Consider the following 24405-nt stretch of genomic DNA (forward strand, 5'->3'; position numbering starts at 1 on the left):
CCCACAGCTCAAGGGGCCCCCAATATATTCCAGCGGTCCAGTGCAGTCCACTACCCAGTCCACTATCGCGGTAAGAGGAAAAAAAAACGTTTTTACATTGGAAAGAAAAAAAAAACGGTATACAGATAACAGACCCTTTGTTTCTCGCGCCTTCAGCTTCTCCACCGTTTCCCACACCTTCAATTCTCAAGCAAAATAATGCACACTTCCATAACTAATCAACGTTCTTCTTCACCTCTTTATAAAACCAACAATAGACTCTTACCTCTATCATCTTCTTTTTGCCTTCTTTGGTTTTATAATCCCTCATTCTCTTTGACTCTCTATATTTTTCTTCTTCTCTCTATTTTCAAGAAAGATAAAAGAAAAGAAAAGGTTGGTGTCTTTTTTTACTTTAATTGTTAAATTGTTATCTTATAAATTCTAATTTAATTCCACTCAAATTCATTCTTTTCTTTTTTGGATAGTGTATAATGGTTTTAACAGGTATAATTGGGCTAGTTGCTTAGCCAAAGTGGTTGACTGGTTGTCGTGGTCTCGTGGATTGTCTACTTTTTTACCCTATACTTCGAACGCGACTTCGGCTATCAATTAAGCTTCATCTCATGGTGATTGTTTCCATTTTATTTTATTTTTTGGTATGTTATGTGACTAGGTGAGGACTTATTGCTTGCTGCTTGCATATTATTTTACTGTTTTAACATGAACTGAAAGTATAAATCCGGTAATCAAAATCGTCAAGAAAAGAGAAAAGTAGATGAGGCGATTGAATCTCAAAGAGGAGCTGTTTTTAAATTTATAAAAAACTATAAACAAAGTGAATCGGTTAGTTCAAGTGATAATTTAGTAAATGAACAACCTGACCAACCAATAGAAGTGGATAATGATGAAAATATAGAACACATTGATACTGATCCTAATGTAAATTTTGCTCCTAGTGTTTCTGTTCAAGATAACATTGAAGAAAATCAAACAAATGAAAGAAATGATAACTCAACAGAAGACTTGCTTGCTAGTATTGATGAGAACCTCAATGAACAATCCAACTCTTTAGTTCAAGATATTTATGACCCTGGACGATGGGGTAAAATTGATACAAAACTAAGAGATTTGTTAGTTAAGAAGGGTCCAATTAGAGTTAGTGACGTAGAATTTCCTATTGATATGAAAACAAAAAGAAAATTTTCAGCTAAATTTTACACCCAAGTAGCACCAAATGGAGAGAAGTTTGATAGAAATTGGTTAGTATATTCAAAATATTGCAATAAGGTTTTTTGTTTATGTTGTAAGTTATTTAACTCAAGTTGCACCCAATTTCAATTAAGCGGTGAAGGACTGATGATTGGCAAAATATTGGTACCAAACTTAAAAACATGAACTTTCTAATTGGTCACATTGATAATTTGACACGTTGGGAAGAGTTAAGTGAAAGATTAAACAGCAAAACAACAATTGATAAGCATATCCAAGAGCAAATTGATAGGGAAAAAGAACATTGGAGTAATGTACTACTAAGAATTATTGTTGTTGTTAAGACAATTTCTAAAAACAATATGACATTTCGTGGAAAGAATGAGAAAATTTATGAAGCTAATAATGGTATGTGTTTTAGCTTAATTGAAATGATTGCAGAGTTTGACCCAATTATGCAAGAACATCTCCGGCGTATCAAACATGATAAATTAAAGGTTCATTATCTTAGTCACAATATACAAAATGAATTGATATAATTGTTGGCATCTGAAATAAAAAAATAAAATTATTCTGAAAATTAAGGAAGCAAAATATTATTTTGTTATACTTGATTGCACTCCTGATATTAGTCACCAAGAACAAATGACTGTCATATTACGTTGTGTAGACGTTTCCTCAAGTCTCATAAGAATCGAAGAGTATTTTCTAGACTTTTGAAGACACGTCAGGTAAAGGACTTTTTAATGAGCTATTACGTGTTTTAGAAGAATATAAATTAGATTTTAACAACATAAGAGGTCAAGGGTATGATAATGGATCAAATATGAAAGGTTAAAATCAAGGCGTCCAAAAAAGATTGTTAGATATAAATCCTAGAGCATTTTACTCTCCATGTGGATGTCAGTCTTAAGTTAGTATTATGTGATATGGCGAATTCTTGTTGAAAGGCAATATCATTTTTTGGAATTTTGCAACATATTTATTGTTTGTTTTCTTCCCCTACAAAACGATGGGATGTTTTATGTAAGTATTTAACTAAGTATACGGTGAAGACTTTGTCACCAACACGTTGGGAAAGTCAAGTTGAGAGTGTTAAAGCATTGATTACTCAAGCGCCAGAAATTAGGGATGCTCTATTTGAGCTAGCAAAAATTAGTGAGGATCCAAAAACAAATAGTGAAGCCGAAAGTCTAGCATTGCATGATTTAGAAAATTATGAGTTTTTGTTTGGAATGGTTATTTGGTATGATATATGAGCTACTGTGAATTTGGTTAGTAAGGATTTACAATCTAAAGATATGCCCATTGACATGGCTATAAATCAAATAAAAGGTCTAATCACATTTTTTAAAAAGTACAGAGAAGATGGATTTGAAAAGGCTAAAATAGCATCTGTGGATATTGCACGTCAAATGGATATAGAACCGGTATTTCATGAAAAACGTGTAATTCGGAGAAAGAGACAATTTGATGAGAATGTTGACAATGAAGTAACTCAAACATCTGAAGAGTCATTTAGAACTAATTTTTTCTTATATATAATTGATCAAGCGATATCATATTTTAATAATAGATTTGATCAGTTAAAAAGTTTTGAAGAAACGTTCGGATTTTTATTTGACGTGAAAAAATTGAAATCAATAGATGATGATAGGTTAAAAGAATATTGTCTTAATCTTGAAAGTTTTCTGAAACATGGAGAGAGTTGTGATATTTATGGTACAGATTTGTTTTTAGAATTAAGACTACTAAGAGAAATTTTAGATACCAAAAATGAATCTGCAATTAAAATATTGAACTATCTAAAAAGAATATAATTTTTTCCAAATGCTTATATAGGTTATAGAATATTGTTGACAGTACCTGTAACCGTTGCTTCAGCAGAAAGGAGTTTTTCAAAACTAAATTAATTAAATCTTACTTAAGATCAACCATGTCACAAGAAAGATTGAGTGGATTAGCTACATTATCTATAGAAAGAGATTTTCTAGAAAAACTTGAATACAAAGATTTAATTAGTGATTTTGCAGCTCAAAAAATAAGAAAAATGAAATTTAATTGAAGTTTGTGACATGTAAAAATTTCTTTGCGTAAAAAAAAAAATTTTAAATCCGCCAAAGTATTTTGATAATACATTGCCGGTCCCAAGCCCGGATAAAAGATGAGGATTTGCACTCATATGATGAAATAACGTAAATAAAGCAATAAATTGTAAACAATTTTTATTGGTATTAATTGTAGAAGGCCCCTATTTGAACTTCGCTTATGGCCCGAATAGCCTTGAGCTGCCCCTGTCAGTGTAATGTCGATTAGTTTCAAATAAGAAAACATAATTAGGAAAGGTTAAAATCGTTCAATCCTTAGTTAACTGGATGTTCAAAATGAGAAATGAATACATATTAAAAGGTAAATCTTCTGTCAATTTGATAGTGGTAATTAATGGTAGAATCAACAACAACCAAGTCATAGAAGTTCAAATTGCGCATTCGGTTCAAATTGTGTGATGCTATAGAATTTTTGAAGTTGAAAATATAGGACTAGAAACGTGAGAAGATATGCAATTAGTTTGATTATTTGGTAGACGAGAAAGAGTTTACTAATGTTCTAAGTGCTTCTGGTATGTACTTGAGAAAGCAGTCTGTGTTATCTTGTTTTCCTTTCATTCTCTTGCGTCAGGTGTTAGTCCAAGAGACGTCCAGTGGACAACTGTACATAAAATGTAGTGCCCGACTGCCACATGCCATGCATTATAACTCTACTATCTTGTTTGTCAGGTAACAATTGTTAACACGGTTGATCAAAGATTCAAGCACTGTTTGCGCTCTCAAAAGGAATAACACATTCATTTTCCATCCCAAAAAAGAAATGTTAAAAAGAAATGTTTGATAACTTTTTGGCTCCGTTATTCAGACGCACGGTTTTTTCACTGTTTTCTTCTTTTCCGTGTTTTTTAACTATAACAATATCGAACGTGAAACGAAAGATAAACAAGGGAATGACGAAATCAGAGGGTGCTTTCAAATGTCAAGTAAAAAAATGAAGAGATAACATAAGTGATCTTCCAAACGGTAGTAAAAGGTGGGAAGAGTACGATTTTGCTTACTATTCAGTTGCATACGGAACTGTGTAAGCCATTTTTTCTATTTTCTGTACATCACATCCAACGGAGAAGAACATGAAACGGCCAGACTCAAATATTACAATTAACACAATTAAATGCCTATTTGCTCCCCAGCGTCTTTACAATAGTAGAAGGCACCCCCCGATTAGAAAACCTTTGATTGATCATATCCTTGCAGCCTCACTCATTTAATCATACATTCCCTCCTGCTCCCAAACATCAACAAGAAAATCCACCATTTCCTGCAAGTTGTCCAAGCCAACGGCAGTTAATAACCTAATAGAAATCTAGTACATGCCTAACTTAGCACATTTACAGAGTATACTTACAGAAAGGGTAATGGGTTGGGGGAAAGGCTTGTTGGTCCCAAGTAAACTGTCGTAGGTCACATTCCAACTGCAAAGCCAGAACGATTTAACGTTGCAGAGACAATAATTTCTGACCAAAAGATTCACCAACATCATGAATATGGAATGTAACTTTTAATAACACATGATATATTTGACTGGGGACTGCATTCTATGAGGTCCCGCATGTCTAAAAGATAAATCGGCTCACACGAGATCAGGGCCAAATATATTTCCTTTCTAAGCATAATCAGTCCATTTGATGAAACTCTACACAGCTGCACATGGAGAATTTTCCAGAACAACCAGAAAAATAAAATGGTCAGAAAATTACTTTTCGGTATCCTGATGTCTCAAACAACTTGAAATGGAGCACAAAAATAGGTTGATCCATTTCTGCAAAGGATGTTGTGGATTATCACTTAATTTCTTCTTTATTTAGAGGAGAAATATACACTACATGTAACATCAAAGGCTTAAAATCAGGCTTTTTACATTCTTGGGGACAAAGTTGTCTTCCACTTAATAAGGTAAAACCAGTTTCTTACCCACGTTTTATGCATTCTTTAACCCAATTTATACCACTACGCCTCTATAAAAAGTTAGTTCCAAAATGGAACCAATCCAGATTCTCTCACACCATTACATTTGAGGACCCTTGCTCCTGCTATAGTAGGTCATTAGATTGATTTATATCTTCCAGAGTTCCAGAGTTAAAAAGTTAAAAATAGTTGGACCTCCTAACTACTAGGAATGCATCTTTTGCGGTACTAATTTGAATTGTAAGTAACGGTTTAGTGTAATAGTAAATGTTAAATTTTGTAATATGATATTAACAACTAATTGTTTTTATTCTCTCTAAATTTGTGAACATGCTTTTACTTCTGTCATCTTTGTATTTTGATGTTCCCTAAAAATCCAGCATACAATTGATTACTTGAAACAACAAAAAAATAAACGTCAACCATATTTGGCGACTTTTTCCACCGTCTAATGTGAAAAAGAATATATTATCCCATATTATTGTTCCACTGTCATGACTTGTGAGTCGTGACACGCATAACATGTGCCACTTTACTATTTGACATAGTTCAGAAAAGGATTCAGTTCAACAAATCCCTATACTACAACTGCCTATGTATCACCAGCATAACCCAGAAAAAGAGCACACAACAAACCTTAATCGTGGTTCTCGAACATGATGTGTCCGATTCCTGGGCCTATTTCCAATCCATTGCTGCCTAGTTTGGTTCCAAAGAATATAACCTGAAAGAAGTAGTTACCACAACTTAAAGGAGATTACTCAAAGATAATGAGCAGAAAACACAGAACAAACCCCACGACGGTAAAATGCGGGTGCACACTTGCCACAATGACTATATTCACCAATACCCCACATCCTAAAAATGATGCAGATGCAATGCCTGTTTGACACATTTAGCAGCTTGGTGATGAGTGAATCATTTAAAGGAGTCGTGAGACATGAAACTAAAATACAAGTTGAATTCAATGGTTGATAGTTGCACTCTGACAGGAAGAATGTGACTTTTGATTCATGTTTATATGGTAATTAAAATATTTCGATGGGAAGGAGCAATCCACTTGCTTTTCAAGCCAGGATGCATATGGGTTTTTATCAATGGACTTATTATGGACTGTACATCATAGATAAGACAAGAATGTTTTGAATCTAGTATCATAAGTCCTACAAAAAGAACATTGAAAACTTTTATACTTGCCATGATTTACAAACTCGGTAGGGCTGCTTGTGCTACCAAGCCCACAATGGGCTTCAAGGGTTTGATTAGATGTGCTGATAGAAGAAACGCTTCTCTGAGATTGAATTGCACTGGTATCCATCTCACAGGTGCTTGTGCTCCAAAAATCTTCTGATATACTGGGTTTTTTCACTGTCCGGCCTTGAATTTTCAGCCCCTTCGATGGCTCATCAACGGCAATAATTGGTGTTGCCTTAGTACAGCATCCAAGACAACCTCTGTTCTGTTACAAATCAGTTTACCACAACAATGATTAATATCAGCAAATCAATACCAATAACTTGCAGTTGCAACAATCAACTATGATTATTCAAGAAAAAGTAACACTAAAAAATATTCCATAATCTCAACTTAAGGTACATTCACTTCCAAAAAGCATATTAGGTCGTTTGAGCAAAAATCTACAGTTAGATTTTTATTTATTTACTAACTCTTTTCTTCCCATCATCTTCCATCCACTTAGGGTGTGTTTGTTAAATTTTAACTCATGGAAAGGAAAGGAAATAAAATGGGTGGTCCACTATGGAATGGAATGGAATGGAATGGAAAGGAAATAATTTTAAATGGTATGTGTTTGGTAAACTGGAGAAAGGAAAGTAAAAACTGGGGAAAGGAATAATCATGTTTGTTTGCAAAAGCAATGGAAAGGAATAATTGTATTGTTGGGTCATGGGTGTATTAGTAGTAAGTCCTGTCTATCTATTTCCTTTCCTTTCCTTTCCACAAAATTTTTAGGGGTTAGCTAAGGACACAAAACCTTTTCCATTTCTATGATTTTGTTTCCATATGGAAAAGCCCATTTCCTTTCCATAGATAAACAAACGCCTTAAAAACTATGGAAAAGGTGGACCACTCTTATTTTCCTTTCCTTTCCATAGTGTTTCCATCATAACAAACACACCCTTAAATTCATCCCTAAAGGCAAACAGCACAGCCCTTTTATGTTTACACCTTTACTGAACTGCGACAGGTAAAATAACTCATCTCTTATGTTTCTCCACTTACCAAAAAGAATGAACACAATTTCAGGTATGTCATTCTGAACAGAATTGCAACATGTCTTTTACTTTTAAACGTTAACTTGTGTTACGAACATTGCTAATAGACAACAGTTCCAGTACTTGGACACCACAGGCACCTAAGAATCACACTTTAAACCGTATCAATTATTACTACCTCGCCAACCTGAGTGCTATCAGTTTCAATGTTATCCCCTAACACATCTGAGTAAGTGTTCCGAACAACTGTGAAGAGTGAAAACATAATTCAGAACCTAAGTCACATTAACACGGATACACGTGTCGCTGTCTGACACGGATACCTGTGGACACAACTAATTAAAAACAAAACTTTTACTATTCTTTAGTCACACAACTAATTCTTGGGCTCAGCACCTTATAAAGCGCCTCCTTACAAATAAATAACCATGAAAGGTGGCATATCATTGCGTTGTAACTATCTGAATAGATTATTTCTTAGTCTTCTAGGGTACTGAAGAAACCCTAGTTTGAAATCAAATGCACAACGTGTCCGTGTGTCTTGTGTGTCAGACACATATATTTTTAATAATATGAAGTGTCCACTATTTCTTCTTGAAGTAAAAAATGTAGGTTCCTTGTGAAAGCCTAGGCAGCACACTTTGTAAAATCCCTTGCACTTGTTTGCCTTGGTAAGAAACAAGTGAATTTGTAATCTCAAACATAGAATGACTCAACGAAATGAATAAGCTACGCTAAAACCATAGTTCAAAATGACAAATAAAATGATTATATTATAGGAAATGAATGAAATATAAAAGTAACGTGGAATCAATTGAATTTACCCCATACAAGCAAAAAAATGACGGATCCAAGCTCCAATAGATCTGCCGAGTAGCATTTAAATTTTATTAATTCAGATATTGAATTCAGGAAGGAAAGATATATAGCCACTGCATTTAATTTTTTTTTTTTTTTTTTTTCCTTTCCTGAATTCTTTTAGCCCACTTTGGAATTCCAAACCTCTCTCTCTCGTCAATGGGACTTTTGAAAATATATATATATAAATAAATCATTGAACTCCTTATTCTCACCCCCAACATCTATTTACTCCCCCACCCCGTCCCAAAACTGCCAAAAGTAATAAAGTTTTATTCTAAGGGTGGGCCCGGTTTTCATTAGTCGATGATGATGGCGAAAGAATATATTGTGGCTTTGTTGTATGAGATTTTGAAAGATAATGTATCGGTCTCGAGATAATGATGGATGCCTATAAGAAAGATAAGAACTCAGTTTTAGAGTTGACACTCCATCTTACTTTACTTTAGACAAGTAGTAGAGCAGGACATGGAATTTGACTTGGTTTTAGTGCTCAAAATCCCATGCAAGCATAAATGTATGGAGGTGGTAGCCGCTAGACTCAAAGACAGGCAACAGCTGAGACAAGTGCTGGTGCTGGGTGATAATAAGGAGCTTATGAAGACTCTCTAATCAGTGGAGGACTTAGCTGATTAATTATTGTTTTGTAATCTATGTCAGTCAAGTTATTTTCTTTTGGGCCAGTAGGGCAACCACTGGGGAGGCTCATGAAGTAGCCCAGTCGGCCATAGATGCTGTGTTTGTACCTCTGCCTTCATTAATTTTAAAGTTAATGAAGGATCTTTAACCAAAAGAAAAAAAAAAAATAGATTAACACGATAGTACAAACTACAAAGACTACCATATTTCAATCATCTTGGCAGTACTATTGTTTTAAACAGTAATTGGCAGTGTGTAAACCTTAACAACAACTGCGAATTCAACAAGCTAAAAGTACACCAACCCACAGTTACACAATCAGCTTACAGTAACATTTATCAAAGCTTTCCAAGCTACCTGGCAGAAAAGCTTCATTCTAAGCAAACTCATACAAGCATCAACAGTCGAAGTATGACTGATATGAGCAACTTCAAACTGGGAAGGGCGGAAGAAGGCCAACTTATTGCTACTGCTAATGCAGTGAGCCAGAGACAGAGAAAAAGGAAGATGTGATTATTAGTTTATTGCCATCAGTAGAAACAGAGGCCATTTATGTAGTGAGAATTGGAGGAAGATAGTCAGATTTGGCACCAAGTACACGAGCCTTAGTGTCAGGGAAGAACTCAGTTCCTGGAAGCTCTGTAACCACACCATCACTGGCGACTCCAACAGGATAGGCGAGCAGGTGACCCGGCAGGTCTTGTTCCAAAGTCTCACTCGAGAAAAGGTCCCAGTACTTGTCAGCAATCTTGTTAACCTTCTGGACACATTCCACACTATCAGGCTGGAGGAATGTGTCATCAAGCATGCCAAGGTGCTCGTACCACAATGCCATCCTGAAACCATGGATCTGGCCCCTGGCTGGTTGGCCAGCTGCTAACTGATGTGGTTGATAGGCACCCATTGCAATCTCGGAGTCCCTTGCACCATCCATTGACCTCTGATTTATGTTGGCAGATCCAATGATTATGTATTCATCATCAACTGCAAGAACATATTACCAATAATGAAATTAACGCCACACGTTATCAGAAATGAAAGCTCAAAAACTTAATAGTGCTGTACAAAGACTTGACGAAAGAACTCTCTTTACAAATGAGCTTCAAGTTAACTGGACTGAAAGGGTTGTGATTTGGAGAGTTTTCACGATTAATTTTGATTATAAAAGTTAATAGGAGTTAAAATTGAATTTCTGGGTAAACACTAAACCTTCACTTACCTATCATCATTTTTGTATGAACATATATCATGAAACGCCGAGATACTTGAGCTCTGCTGTAATCTGTATCAGGCTCTGGTTGCTCCGCAGGTGCATACTCTCCACTCTTCTTCACTTCCCGATTCCCCAGACAGAAGAACGTCAAATATTCCTTCGGGTTTGCTTGTATTCCTTTAGCCTCAAGAGCCTGAATAATGTCAGTGTACATCATCTCCATTGTCCTCTTCTGCCAGTCTAAGATTGCCTGAACAGATCCACTCTCTGGTATCCCTTCTGGCCACATTGGGACCACAACATAGACAGTAAACCTTTCTCCAGCTTCAATTTTACTTACAATTTTCAGGGAAAGTTCTTTGGGAATAAGATGCAAACAACCAACGTCTTCACACTTGATGCCATCTGGCTTCCAGGAGAATGAGCTCCCAAGGAAATACTGATTTTCAATGTAAATGAAATTTTTTGCACGCCGAATGGCGTTTATATAAGCATCCTGAATGCTCCTGTCAATGATGTTATCTTTCCCACTGACAAGCCCTGCCCTAGCTGCGTCCTCAGGAGTCTCAGGGAAGCCAAAAGCAGCTCCTCCGTCAATTGATCGGAATAACTGAACATTCCATGTTTCACGGTCTTCTTGAAACATAACTGGAGATGGTGGAATTATGCTGTCAGCAAGGTCTCTGAGCTGAACAAGGAGGTCCTTCCCACCCTGCTTCCTCCACCGCTGCTCGAAGTTGTACAACACATCCCACGCAATAGGTCCTTCCAGTCTGCAGTGAATATCATGCCAGGGCTCTCTCGGGCCACCTTTAGTGATTGACGCATCAGGGAAATTGGGTTGATGGAAGTCGTCATGGTGAACAGTGTCCAAGGTTCTGAAAAGGGAATGGAAAGCCGTGTCATACCTTCCGTCACACAGATCAATACCTCCAACGAAACTCACAATCCTCCTCTGTTGAGACCCTTCAGTGGGCATGTCACCATCCACTACCACAATCTTTTGGTGATGAGTGAACATTGTAGAGATTTGCAAGTCCTGTACTATGCTTCCTCCATTGTCTGGATTACGGGGACACAAGACGCAATGCACATCGGAACCTTCGAAGTAATTTGAAGTTTCTTCATCATGTGTGGCCATCAATCCATCCTTCTTCAGTAAATCCACAGAGGTTCTGTCATCCCAAACAAGCATAAGAACCCTAACTCCTTCACTTGCCTTCTTCTTGAGCAGCTCCCCAATGGTAATATCTCCTCCTGGCTTTGGTCTCCTCGAGTCCCTCACCAAGGAAATCTCGGTATACACAGACCAACCTGTGATGTAAATCAGATGCCTTGCGTTAGAGATCGCATCAAAGATATCTTCCCAGCATCGATGGGGCTCATAATTGTTCCCATCAGAAAGAGGGATTTTTGGTATGAAATTGTCGGGGACATGGGCATCTTGGTACAAGGAAACTCGGCATCCATGTCTCTGAGTGAAGAATGTGTAAGGAACCCCAGGAAACTTTTGACTCCGAATCCCACGAGACCAGTTACGATCTTTAGATACGTCAAAATATTGCAGCTTCACATGGATCCTAGCACCACCTTTAACAGGGTTCTTGTCATCATCCAGGATATCAAGCCATCTGTCCACTTCTTCACCATTTAGAAGTTCTTCAACAGGCATATATGCTCTTCCAATCAGCGTTGCCCCAATAGGGTTATCATCCTTAACAGTGAAGACAACATTAGAAGCCGAATGGGCACAATATATGTGAAAAGACTCATACCAACGGGGATTGATAGGTTCTTTTTCAATCATTCTGGTCCGGCCAACTCTAGCTTTTTCCAAATCAATTGTCGCATAGAGTTTGGAAGTGCCTTTACCAACACCAACAGTTTCTTGAACGTTTTCCACAAGCTACAAGAAATATACAAGGTTAAAATTGAGAAACAGAGGAGTCAAATACATCCAAAACAGAAAAGACATATAAGACAGAAAAGGAAATGAAGCAAAACATCCAAAAGCAATGTAAAATATGGTCAAACAGATATCTGTTGTCTAATGGAATAGAGGGACAATACATACTAGAATGACATACAATGACCCTTCTATATTACGTAACTTTGAGACACAACCAGATTTCTAAAACAGTTTCTCACAAGCATCCAAGAGAGGTCGTATTTATATTTTCACAAAGGTAAAACTTAATAAGAAAAAAAAATCAAAACATAAATACAGACAGATCTAAACATACCAAGATATACAAAACCCAAAAAACATATTATTTACAACGAGATCACAGTATAACTTTTGGTTGAATGATTCAAGACAACACATAGTGACCAAATAAATGAAATACATCCATTTTTCATCCTCTGACGAAATGAACAATGCACATAGTTGAGAAACATGTATTGAATGTTCAAACTTGTTAACTAAAAGAGTTCCACACAAAATGCTGCAACTTAGAATCTATCAAAATCATTTCGAGCAAACTAATCCAAGTTGCCATCATGTACTGTAACATGAAACATATATAGTGTGTGATAGACAGTTCTACAAGATCCAAAGCTCAATTTCAAACAAGGTAAATGATAGGTTAATTGTATCATACATATCACGAGCTATAACATTGGGCAACTTCCTTTTTCTTTTTATAATATTACAATGTATAAAATGTGAAAGATAGCAATAATAATAAAAATACAATCAAGTATATACCCTTCTAAAGAACTTAGGGGCAGCACCGGTAGCTCTATCGGGATTCTCAATGGAATCAGCTTCGAATATGGTGACATGCAGTGTACCATGGAGCAAAATCATAGCCATCTTTTCACACCAAATGAATTGAAAGAGACAGATAAGGAAAACTTGAAGCCCAAAGGGAGAGAAAGATAAAAGAAAAAAAGGAGAGATCCGCTCGAGAAGCCCGCGCTAACAATAAAAGACAATAATAAATGAATAATGAGATTGGGTCTCAAATTCAATCCTTATTTTCTATCGAGTACACCTCCAATTGCATTTTGTTAATGGGACATTATCCGTTCGGGGATCACGTGTCATGATCTTTTGTCATTTTGTGCTGGCTGACGTTATATGCAACTATAATGCTGGGAGACGCACTTGTAATTAGTGTCTCGCGAAATACTGGAGCGGGTTTCCTCTGTCGGCACTCTTTTTTGTTAGACGGTCAACGCTGGAATTTGCACAAACTAGGGGGCAATCAATGTCTTGTCTGAGCCTTTTTTATTTCTTTTTAGTGGTTTAACTAGTATGCAAACCGAGCTTCGCACCGGTTTTTCAAAAGTAGCCGGTGCACACGTGGTATTTTAAGAAAATTCTGCTTAAGGATCATTATATGAGCAATTATTATGTACACTACCCTGTCCCGTGGCATATGTTTGGGCTGGAGGATTGAGATTTGATTCGGACTAAAGTTTCTTTTCTGTGACACAACAATCGATTTTATTGATAGATACAATCGATTTTATTGATAGATTTCTAAATGGATTCATAGATAATTATCTAAAATAACTCTGTTTTACAATCGTTTTTAGATAAGATATCACTCTTTAATACCAAAAGGAATGATATATAATGTAGGAGGCCTCGGTAATGCAGAATTTAAGGAGCAAAGGAACTGGAATAATCTGGAAGCATAGTGGTTTTGGTAGTAGAATTTGACCTCCTCCAGGGTTTTACCCTCAAAAAAGGCATAGTTGTAGTCATTAATTCCAATTTGCCCCACCACGAAGAGAGCCTTTTTCTACAAATAACCAACAAAACAAAAATATTAATTCGAAAACAATCCTGAATGCTGAAACTTGGACAATAATTCAAACGATTATATACACATTCTTGTATAGTGGTTATATATATTTACTTGTTTTAAAGGAACATATTGATTTGGTATGAGTTATGAACCAATCCAATTGCAATGCACGAGGGAACTATTGGTGGTGGTGAAATGATTCCATTCGAAGCAAAGATCGAATTGTTGATCTTTGTTGATCCTCCTACCGCGAAATTCACGCCATGGCTAAATGACTAAACATAGCATAGCACTAAACAAACCTTGTTCCGCTCTTCTGGTAAAAGACGCACATTGCGTGAACTCATTGCAAGACCATCAGCCTCACGCACTATTTCGAGAACCAATGATGGTTCTTTGCAAAATCGAGATCCCAAACCCGAGGATACAAAATCATAAATTTTATTAACAAATTGCTTAGGGATATTAATATGTGACCTACATTACTCACGAAGTCCGATTTGGAGTTGGAACTCAAGTTCGAATAAACAATCTTAATTCACGTCGACACACTAATGAATAATCCACAATCTGTATAATCGTGAATAATACACCGCAACATATAAACAAAAAGAGTATACCTACGATAAGCATTATCAACATATTAAAAATGCAGCATTATGTATTGTATCTCCAGTTGTTTCAAGTTAAATATCTATAAATTTTAACCAATACAACTTTATTAGGAGAAGAAAGTACAATTCCATCAAAACATATACCACATTCGTGCGGGTATAACAAATTTTTAAGTAACAAAACCAAGTAAAATTCCTATAAAAAAAACGTGCCATTCGACAAATAATCCTCCATTGTCGATAATCCTTCTTCCGAAAATAGCGACATCGGGCTCCACAATGTTAAACAATTAGTATAATAAGTTTATAATAAATTACTAAAGAGAGGCCCGTATTATGCAGCTATTAGCCCTTCTCCATCATGGCAAAAGTTGTAACCTCTCCATAATGGTTAGTTTCAAAATATTTCAAAGATATCCTAGTACAAACACGTAGATCGAAAGCACGCTGAGCAAATGCAATTTTGTTGTAGGGAAAGAGCGAGAGAAGTCACCCACTTCATTGATTAATATACTTCTTGGACTTTGATGGGCAAAAGTAAAAAAAAGTTGTTTGAACCATCCAAGTTGAATTCCCGTGAGTAGTTAAGTAACAATACTAATATTTTTCTCTTCAAAAAAATTCAGAACCAAGTCTTTGTAGCACCAACAAACTGCAAAGTCAAGATACTACCCGTGGAATGTAGTAGAGTACTCATAAACAATCGTATATCGGTTTCACCATGTAAAGTATCGGGAGGATGTTCTCAAGGACATACCTATTGATTTGCGGGTGGTTTCAGTCCTAATGGTACCCTATTGAAAGTATACCTATTGCAGGATTTTCTCGCAATTTGTATACCTATTGATTCAAGTAGGGAGAATGGAAAGTAGAGATACCTATTGAAGTATCAAAGAAAGCCGTTTCCATTCGGGTCTAATGGTGCGTTGCCAAAGATTTCGCCGAGTAAAAAGAAAGCTAAAGTTTCTAAAGAGCTGAATTACGGCTTTATACTCATAACAACAAAGATAAGGACCCCCCCTGACCTCATTTTCCTCACTCATAGGTGTCAATCTAGATATATAAGTCAACATAGGAAGTACAAAAGTAGCAGGTTTTACGACCCGGTTTCCATAATCCCAATCACATCTCTCTGCGGCAACCCAAGTGGTATCGCCGCCATTTGAATAGGAGAAGGTGTCTTATACCCGGCTTTATCCACCGCTTTCAACACCCATATCATCCATTTCACTGGCCACCATCCCAAAGAACCATTCCAACAACCATCCCTTCACTTCCAACTCGCCAACTACAATCCCCTCAATTCCATTAATCTCCCCTTCCCCTTCAACCACCAGCCCCTAATGTGGTTGAAAAAAAAATACCATTTCCAAACATGTAAAATTGGACATTGCATCACATTGTTAGAATTTATAAAGATCTATGACGGTTAGATTGTGTTTCTAAAACACCACGGGATATGCAACTGAAACATGCTCCTGCATAGATATTTCTAGTTCAGGTGGAATTCCATAGACTCGCCAAACATTAGTGAAATCTCCCTATCACAAAAGTACCATAGTACCTACTCCTGCGTCTTGACATGGATAAACTAAAGACTGTAAGCACACTATCCCCTTTAAACTAATCAAATAGATATTTCTAAGCCTGACATATAAATTTTGAAAGATGTTTAAATAAGCAAACCCAGCAGCTAGCATGCGACTATTAGATAGTAAAGAACTTTCAATTAAGTGGAAGACAATGAGCAAATAATGAGTTTAATGTATGTATAATATCCCTTTAAATAAGAAAAATATATAAATAAAGCAACTTCAACATATAACTTGAGTGTATTTTCGTATGTCGTCTTGCACTCCTTCGGTTACGTCATGATTCTATTGATGAGAAGCCTTATGAATTCAATCAATCCTGTATTAAGAATAATTTTAAATCTTATAATTAGTTATTATTTCAATATTTTATTTCCAAGTATTAGGGAATGAGTATGTTACCTGAATTTCTACACATTGTTTTTTGGCATTTGGTTCTTCATCATCTTGTTTGATGATTTTGATGCCCTGTTTTTAAGATAGGTTAGTAGTAGAGCGAAACGTTAGCTATGACTATTACCGGGGTATGAAAGGAAGCTAAAGTTCCACAACTTGCTTAGGCAATAAACTGCAACAGTAAAATTTTAACAATGCATATAACCAACAGTAAAATTTGTACTTACCTTTTCAATTTTGTCTATTTTTGAGACGGTTAATGAGCTATCTTTTCTATTTTCACAGTTGTACTTTGTTATTCTGACTTCAAATTCATATTCCTTGCCAATTGGTTCTTCTAATATTTTAGAAACCAAGTCGAAGCCATTTTCCTGCATAGAATATTTTAATGTTAATGTCATCGTGCGAGATTTTTTGTAAATAAATGTAATTTTAAAGAGTTAAAGCTAATTAATACCTGTTTCTCAATTTTCAATAGTTCATCCAAAGGACGTTGCAACAAATATTCGGCCTCATCATCAAACGTTGTTATCAACTTTTTGCATGTTGAATCTTCTATTTCAAATTGGACTTTGTACCTACATAGAATGTAATTACTTTAGTCTCTATGATAATATTTGTAATTTATTTAATAATATTTGTTTCAATACCTTTTTGTTGGTTCTTTCATTGAAATGGAACAATAGTCACACCACCATTCTGGATATTTTAGTTCTACTTTTCTTTTGCACTGGTCGCTTTCACAACAATTGTAATGCCAGTTGTATTTGTTGTCAATATCTGATATTTTTGCTTTAAATTTGTACCTTTTCCCCTATACATTGATAATTTTAAATTTTGTTAAACAGTCAAACAATAATTGAAAAGAATAATTACACATGAACTTGGATAAAGGCAGGAAGTTACCACTGATGAAGTACTTAGTAGCAATGTGTCAATTTCTTCTAAATTTTTCACTTGAATTGCCTCTGTTGCATAGGTAGATGGCCTTTTTCTGGAAATTGGCAACTCTGCCCGTGGATTGTTTGAACTGCATTTTACATGAGAGATATGTCATAAACTTTAAAGTATGTACATGATTTTTTCCTGTGAAATAAGTAATTGTTACCTATTTTTTAAAGTATGAGCATCATCTGTTTCCAGGTTTATATACACCTTTGTCGCCGGTGTTGCTTGGAGTACATATTTACCTTAAGCCCAATAACTTTGTACATTAGCACATATCACTCAAATTTATTGAATGTACATATTTAGATAGATGTACCTGAGAACAATCTGACTGTTGTTGAAGTCACAGTTATAATATCTCTTGGGCCATTTTTTGTTAGGACTTGTGGTATTTGTTTAATCCGATCTCCCCAGAAAGTAATTTCCAAGCATTCCATTCTAACAACAAATAAGGAAATAGAGTTAAAAATATACCATTGGTGATTAGTTGGTTTATTAAATAGTAAAGTATCATTAATAAGAAAAAGCATACCTCTCATTATCAATGTAGATTGATTTTTTATCTGCTTGTCCCATTCTTGTGTGAACATTTTTTTGCAATTCACCGATGTTGTTGTAGAAACCAATGACATCTGAATAAGATAAACTTTATTGATAAGCCTATGAAAATTTTACCAATAAACGAACTAATGTACTTTGAAAAAAAAATGTTAGAATTACCAGTAAGAAATTCGTCTTGCTTATCACGTGGGGCTAATTTCTTGAAATCGACAAAGCTGAATAGTTGTCGTGGAATTGATGTTTCATCTGAAATATTCCTCATGGTTGTATACTTCTCAAATGTTATCTTGTTTTTATTGTTCACGGGACAGTAAGACCTAACGTTTTTAACAGTGAATTTTTCCAAATGTACCACTGAACCATCTTGAACTTTTTCCTTAAACTGTGGATAGATTTCCATAGGTATAGACGCATTGATTTGGTCACCCTGTATGAATGAAAAAAATAATGGATATAAATCTTAAAGTGATAAAAGAGACATTGAATAAGTGTGGTACTTACTTTTTCGTCGATGAGGATCATATCCTTACTTAACAATGTCTCATTTCCAACCAGATAGTGGTCCCAGCTTCTATCAATTCTTACTCTGAGCTTCAAATTCCTAACTGACTTGGTGACTTGCTTTATCAAATTGTAATGAGTTGTCATGTCTAAATGCTGCAAGTAGATCGACCGAGAACAGATAAGTAGGAGATTATCTTTTCAAATTTAATATAATTAACTAAAAAATAAATATAAAATGAAAACAAAGGTATGTCCAATGAAGTAGTAAACTGTAGTGATTTCAAACACTTGGCATATATATATATATATAGAAAATGGGTTCGTATATTCCAATAAAGAACAAAAGAGAATTAAAAAAAAAATGGCGAATGTGAATAATGTCTCCATAGTAGCTGTTGGTCTTCTACACTGCAATAGAATAAAAAAATTAATTAGTTAATAAGTAATTCGCTTTATACGAAGTTAAAAAAATGAAAATTTGAGATTGAACTAATATTTTTTTTTACCTCATTGTAAATTGTTGAATGCTTCTTTGTAGACAATGTTCTGAGTGTATCCTTCTGGTTCTTCACCATTTTTCTTGATTAGGAATTTCAGTCCTGATCGTGTAGTTGTTCGTGATACTGCAACATATAGTTGTCCATGACTGAAAACTGGCTTAGGCAAGTATACCCCCACATGCTTCAATGTTTGTCCTTGACTTTTATTTATTGTCATTGCGAAACAAATCTTTATTGGAAACTGTATTCTCTTCAAACTAAAAGGCCAGTTCGTGCACTTATAAGTTGTCTCTATCCTTGGTATATCAGTTTCCCCGCCAATGTTGCTCCCTGTTATAATTTTTGCTCTAATGACCTTTGGAGCTAGTTTGATAACAATAAGTCTCGTTCCATTACAAAGACCAAGGCTCTGGTTTATGTTTCTAATGAGCATGATTGGCGTCCCAAGTTTTAACTCCAACTTGTGGTTTGGAAGACCGGATCCTTTAATTGTGTTAAGAAATTCAACTGGGTATATCTGATAATCTTGTTCTTCAATATTTTCAGATATTGAGCTTATTGAATCGGTGCTGAAGTACTCACGCATTTGTCCTTCGAAAGAAGACAGGATGTGGGAGTTGATATCATCTACAGACTCGTTTGTAGGTGACAGAATGCATCTATCTCTGAAGTAGTTGTCATCCATGTATTTTGATGGTAAATCTTTGTAAATACTTGACACGATATCACTTATGTTGTCATAGCCAGGGGGAATAAGAAGATCATTAGGAATTTGGATCCAATTTTTTTCTTTACCTTCGAATATGGAAATGGCAGGTAAGTTTCCTTCTCCGAGGTCTAATACCCACTTGCTGAAATCTGACGCCAATGAAGAATCCACATTCTTTAAAGCATGTTTCTAGTTAGCTTGAAGACTTTGCAATGGTGCCAAATATGTGATCCGTTTATCGATGAAGAAATTATTAATTCCCTTGTACCTCTTGGAAATGGGTAAAATCTGCCCGAAATCTCCCCCAGCGTAATAATTTTACCTCCAAAGATCTTGTTTTCATTTTCTTTGCCCATTAGATCTTTTAGTGTCCCGCTTTCACGCCTCAAAATCATGCGTGGGTCATAGGAGCTTCGGTCCCATACTATAAGATCATTTCGTTGAATAAGTCCGCCAAAGATGGTGTTTTGACTTATATTGCAGGTTGAGTACTCATCAATTTCTATTGGGATCTTAAATCTTGAATGCTTGTCTTTCCACGGGAAAAGTAGAAATTTGCTATTCTGAAGAAGCAACCGCAATGGCTATTTTCCCTTGTGACCTTGATTGGGTCAAGTATGGTATTGTAGAGGAATGTCTTGCCGGTTCCTCCTCCTCCATAGACAAAATAAACCCCACCCGAGTTTGTATTGATTGCATTTATAATTTCATCATATATAGTCCTCCGGGTCATGATTCGAGCAGTTTTGCATTTCATGAAATTGTTGGTGCATTTCATTGTGACTATATTGTTGTTCTTCCGTGATGAGTCTATCCGGGTCTCTAGGTTTCGACCTCATATCTTTGAACGGTATCTTAAAATCCTTGGTTGACGGTTTACTTGTTTAAGTAATCATCAATCGATCGGCAAGATGGTTTCTAAGCTCTTGGTGTTAAAATCAGATCACCGCCATTTGCTCGAAGTTCTTTCTTTGTCCAAGATGTCGCCCTAAACAACTCCCAATGTTTGTTCCATAGAACCAAAGGTTCACTCACCTCTGAAGAAAACTAATAGTGTTGCAAATAACGCCTTAAGGAAGCACTACCAGCCCATTGACTTGCTTCAACGATTGCATCGTTCCATTTCGCCGCCATCATTTTGCTTGATCCAAGTGCAACACATGTTGATTTGAAATCCTCATACACTTTGCCGTTGACAGTTCTGAGATCTTTATATGAGGTTGCACCTTTTTGAACATTTAATACCATTCGCAAATAAAACTGTTTGCCTGACGTCGGATGTGCATAAAAGATCCTTCCGATTTTTACTCCTTTCTCGCCTTAATTGCCAACATTTAAAAGAATCAACCCAAACAAATTTTAATGGGAAATCAACATACCTCGGTGTCTACCATCTTCATGTAATTGGTTATATAGCGCATCCACTCAGAATTTGGTTTTCTTTGCACTTTCACGGGTGATGACTTCATTTGTGTTGTCATCGTCATGATAGAACACCGTATGTTCGCCTTCAAGATGGAATGGTAGTCTCTCAACAGGTGGGTATCAATATTGGATATCGTATCCAAATAATCTCCAGCAAGCTTCATGTGCAGATACATACCGACATCCTAAGAATCTTTGAATTTCATCAACTTGTATTATTGTTTTTCGGTTTCGTGTTTTCGATAGTGGTATCGGTCTCAACAACAACATGGATCTATCTTGACCTTTGCTCAAGTATTTGAAGAGATACTTGACCATTCGACTTCTATTCTGAGAACTCCACGTTGATGTGTGCTCCATATTTCTTTGAAAGAGCTGGATTATAAGGAACAACCCATCCATGTTATCAACGGTGAAAGTCTTCTTCTTCCGTTTTTTGTAGTCGTTTCTACCCGGGTCTTCTCATGTACTTTGCAAATCCCTTGTCATCGAATGTAGTTTCTTCGCAGAATCCTTTTGGATAAAGTCTAGTACATTTTCGTTCGTTCATGCAAGGTGAATTCTTGTCTAGCTCTCCACATGGACCGTGAATCATGTTGTCTAAGACAATTTCATATAACAACGGGTCATCATTTTTGTCTGGAAGTTCAGCTGATATAATCTTATCAATGTCAGTTGGTGTAGAAGGTTTGTCATCGTGGTGCAACCAAAGTAGTATGTGGCGTGTGGTAGACCTCGTTTTGGAATTCAATAACATAGATTGCTGCAAAATTCAAATTTAAAAGTAAATAAATATGAATGCTTGATACCACTATATCACATGAAAATTTACAAATTTGTTTTTATAAAGCCGACATCACGCCTAAGAAAGGAGTATAATATATAAAGTCTGCATATAACCCCGAGCAAACCGGTGGCTTTGTTTGCCTTTTGTCCCTCAAGTCCTTTTTCAGTTGGAATATCATTCCTTTTTTGGCTTATTTATTAGTTATTACACTTGGCTTGAAGGTTCTAAGTGAGACATTAGACATTATATTGTAAACCGACTAATTCTTCCTATATAAAAGTAAAACCAACAGAAAATAAAATAAAATAAAAATGAATAATTTACGGGGGGAAAAAAGAAGGAAGAGTCACATAGTTTAGGCATCACACAAATAAAATTAAGATGTAAAATATTTAAAATTACCTGCCATAACTTTGCCAAAGTGTTCTTCTTCTTTGAGGTCCTTCATAATATGATCCACTTTTATCTTAAACGCTCTAACAATAACTTCAGGACAGTATTCGGATTTTAGACCTTCAACTCTTTTCATTGCAAGTTTAATTTCATTCCACTTTGGATTGCAAGTGAATGTGATGAATAGATCTGGAGGTCCCGCCTATCTGCATATAGCAATGGCATCTTGATAATTCTGCACCATGTACCGTGGCCCACCAGTAAATGAAGAAGGCAAAACTAAACGCTTTCCGACTAATCTTGCATCTGTGTCTCCAGCATGCACTGAGTCAACTATATTCTTATATAGTTCTGCTCTAATTGTGGACTGGTTGTTTCAGAACCAATCAAGTCTTTCTTCTTCTACACATGTGTATATATCGACCAAAAATTGCAATTTTACTTTACCACCTCTGACTAAAGTCCGGCCCCTCATTTTCTATGTTGAAGTCTGAAGGCATAATATTCTCGCATGCTAACTGTGTTGCGGTGATTTTCTGATATTTCTTCTTCTCCTCGATACAAAATATCGAATGTGTAGCCGTCCTCACCATATGGAAATAAAAGAGGATATTGCATTGCCATAAAGCTAGGATAATGTTCAGTAATTCGTTTGAGGCCTTCTTCTTGGTGTTCAACAACTATATCTCGATGATGAAATTCAACTCCATTTCCAAGCATCAGTGCTGCTACTTCAGTAGATGTAGGCAGGTTGTACTGTCTTGCATCTTTTGAGCGTGTGCCAATAAGTCTAATGCGTACAGGTATGTAGTCCTCTTCATTGAACCTATCTCGTGCCATTCGGAAGGCCTTTGCAATTTCATTTTCCGCATTCAGCATTGTTATCAATCCTTCAACTATACTACCATCCAATGCTTGTTCGAGTGCTTGATTGGGTAGAGCACTTAACCTATTGGACACCTCGTTCTCTGTGTCATATATATAAAGCTGCGCAAACTTTGGTTTATCTCCTAATGGAAGTAACGATCCGATTTTATGGTAATTTTGTCCATGAATTCTGAAGACATATGGACCACCACCATTGTTAATTGCATAGTCTATTTTTCCACCCATTGATGTGAAAGCAAAGATCGAATTATATGATCTTATGTTTTCAATAAAATGAGTGCTTCTTGGTCCCCTTAATTCAAGCAGATCCTTTAAGAATTGTGGAGGATTCTTCAATAGTGGAAGTTGTATTTTTCCCACTTGACAACAAATGGAGAATGTAGGAAGTTGTCCCTTTTGTTTCTTGTTGTTCCTTTCTTCATTCCAGAGTATAGCTCCACAGAAAGAACAAATTTTGTTGGGTTCACCAAAGTCCCATAGTTCTATATAAAGAAAAAAAAGATAAGAAAAAGGATATAAGTTATTAATCGAAATATTCAACGTGTTTAATTTAATACTTACCAATATCGCGAGTACTTTTGCGAAGTGGAATGCTGTCAATGAAATCAAAATCTGACAAATTAAAATTTGTTGAATTGTTGTTGATGTTCTGAAAATCAACATCAGTAGTGATGCTTCTTTGCCTATTCACGGTTTCTTCTTTGTGCATAGATTGAACTTTTCGAATATTTGAAATTCTGGTAGCACGTGAATCATTTATAACCAACTCTCTTTGTGGGAGAAGATTGCATCTTAGCCTTGATTCTTAACCTGTTTATTCTTGTCCTTGGCCATAGGGATTTCTTATAATAAAGAAAAAAAAAAGGCAGAATTATAATTGTAAGGGACACTTAATATAGAGTAGTTAGATTGAACACATACAAAAGAAGTACTTTTCGGATATAAAAAAAAAATTAACTATGCACTCACAAAAAATCTAATATAAAGAAAAGAACTTTCGGATATATAATTACATGCACATACAAAAAAATTATGAATTAAATCATGTAATTTAAAATTTTAACATTACCCAGAAAAGAAACGAATTTAAGTATGAATCCAAAGAGGCAAACTCTAATATAAGGTTCATTAACAATAGCAAACAAAGTTTTGTTAGAAAATAAAGTTTTATAGCTTAGA

The 24405-nt window shown here is 35.7% G+C and overlaps 5 protein-coding genes across 7 annotated transcripts; all 5 read right to left on the reverse strand.

The window, feature by feature from the left end:
* Nucleotides 1-4190: 4190 nt before the first annotated feature.
* Nucleotides 4191-8546, reverse strand: LOC147510244 (uncharacterized). 3 transcript variants are annotated; one of them, XM_086602263.1, is made up of 5 exons: nucleotides 8263-8546; nucleotides 6402-6658; nucleotides 5841-5928; nucleotides 4645-4711; nucleotides 4191-4557 (listed from the first exon to the last, which is right to left on the reverse strand). In XM_086602263.1, the coding sequence occupies exons 1-5, from the start codon at nucleotides 8316-8318 to the stop codon at nucleotides 4504-4506; spliced, it is 522 nt and encodes a 173-aa protein (XP_086458389.1). In that variant the 5' UTR covers nucleotides 8319-8546; the 3' UTR covers nucleotides 4191-4503. The 3 variants fall into 3 exon arrangements, with proteins under 3 accessions (XP_086458389.1, XP_086458388.1, XP_086458390.1); XM_086602262.1 differs by having other exon boundaries at nucleotides 4645-4753; nucleotides 8263-8454; XM_086602264.1 differs by lacking the exons at nucleotides 4191-4557; nucleotides 4645-4711 and adding an exon at nucleotides 4789-4940 and having other exon boundaries at nucleotides 8263-8454.
* Nucleotides 8547-9122: 576 nt separating this feature from the next.
* LOC147510245 (phospholipase D alpha 1) lies at nucleotides 9123-13084 on the reverse strand. Its single transcript, XM_086602260.1, has 3 exons — nucleotides 12859-13084; nucleotides 10155-12054; nucleotides 9123-9919 (listed from the first exon to the last, which is right to left on the reverse strand). The coding sequence occupies exons 1-3, from the start codon at nucleotides 12964-12966 to the stop codon at nucleotides 9486-9488; spliced, it is 2442 nt and encodes an 813-aa protein (XP_086458386.1). The 5' UTR covers nucleotides 12967-13084; the 3' UTR covers nucleotides 9123-9485.
* A 3151-nt stretch (nucleotides 13085-16235) lies between these two features.
* Nucleotides 16236-18864, reverse strand: LOC147510246 (replication factor A protein 1-like). Its single transcript, XM_086599301.1, has 11 exons — nucleotides 18522-18864; nucleotides 18180-18447; nucleotides 17992-18091; nucleotides 17776-17897; nucleotides 17620-17701; nucleotides 17418-17541; nucleotides 17162-17325; nucleotides 16969-17089; nucleotides 16739-16882; nucleotides 16518-16583; nucleotides 16236-16434 (listed from the first exon to the last, which is right to left on the reverse strand). Exons 1-11 carry the CDS (start codon nucleotides 18666-18668, stop codon nucleotides 16429-16431), a joined length of 1344 nt encoding a protein of 447 aa, XP_086455427.1. The 5' UTR covers nucleotides 18669-18864; the 3' UTR covers nucleotides 16236-16428.
* A 167-nt stretch (nucleotides 18865-19031) lies between these two features.
* On the reverse strand, nucleotides 19032-19709 carry LOC147510247 (uncharacterized). The gene has a single exon (XM_086598063.1). It carries the CDS (start codon nucleotides 19707-19709, stop codon nucleotides 19032-19034), a length of 678 nt encoding a protein of 225 aa, XP_086454189.1.
* A 3100-nt stretch (nucleotides 19710-22809) lies between these two features.
* Nucleotides 22810-24023, reverse strand: LOC147510248 (uncharacterized). Its single transcript, XM_086598064.1, has 2 exons — nucleotides 23788-24023; nucleotides 22810-23708 (listed from the first exon to the last, which is right to left on the reverse strand). The coding sequence occupies exons 1-2, from the start codon at nucleotides 23933-23935 to the stop codon at nucleotides 22810-22812; spliced, it is 1047 nt and encodes a 348-aa protein (XP_086454190.1). The 5' UTR covers nucleotides 23936-24023.
* Nucleotides 24024-24405: the final 382 nt, after the last annotated feature.

The sequence above is a fragment of the Coptis chinensis genome, chromosome 3 (assembly GCF_015680905.1).
Source record: "Coptis chinensis isolate HL-2020 chromosome 3, ASM1568090v1, whole genome shotgun sequence".
NCBI lineage: Eukaryota > Viridiplantae > Streptophyta > Magnoliopsida > Ranunculales > Ranunculaceae > Coptis > Coptis chinensis.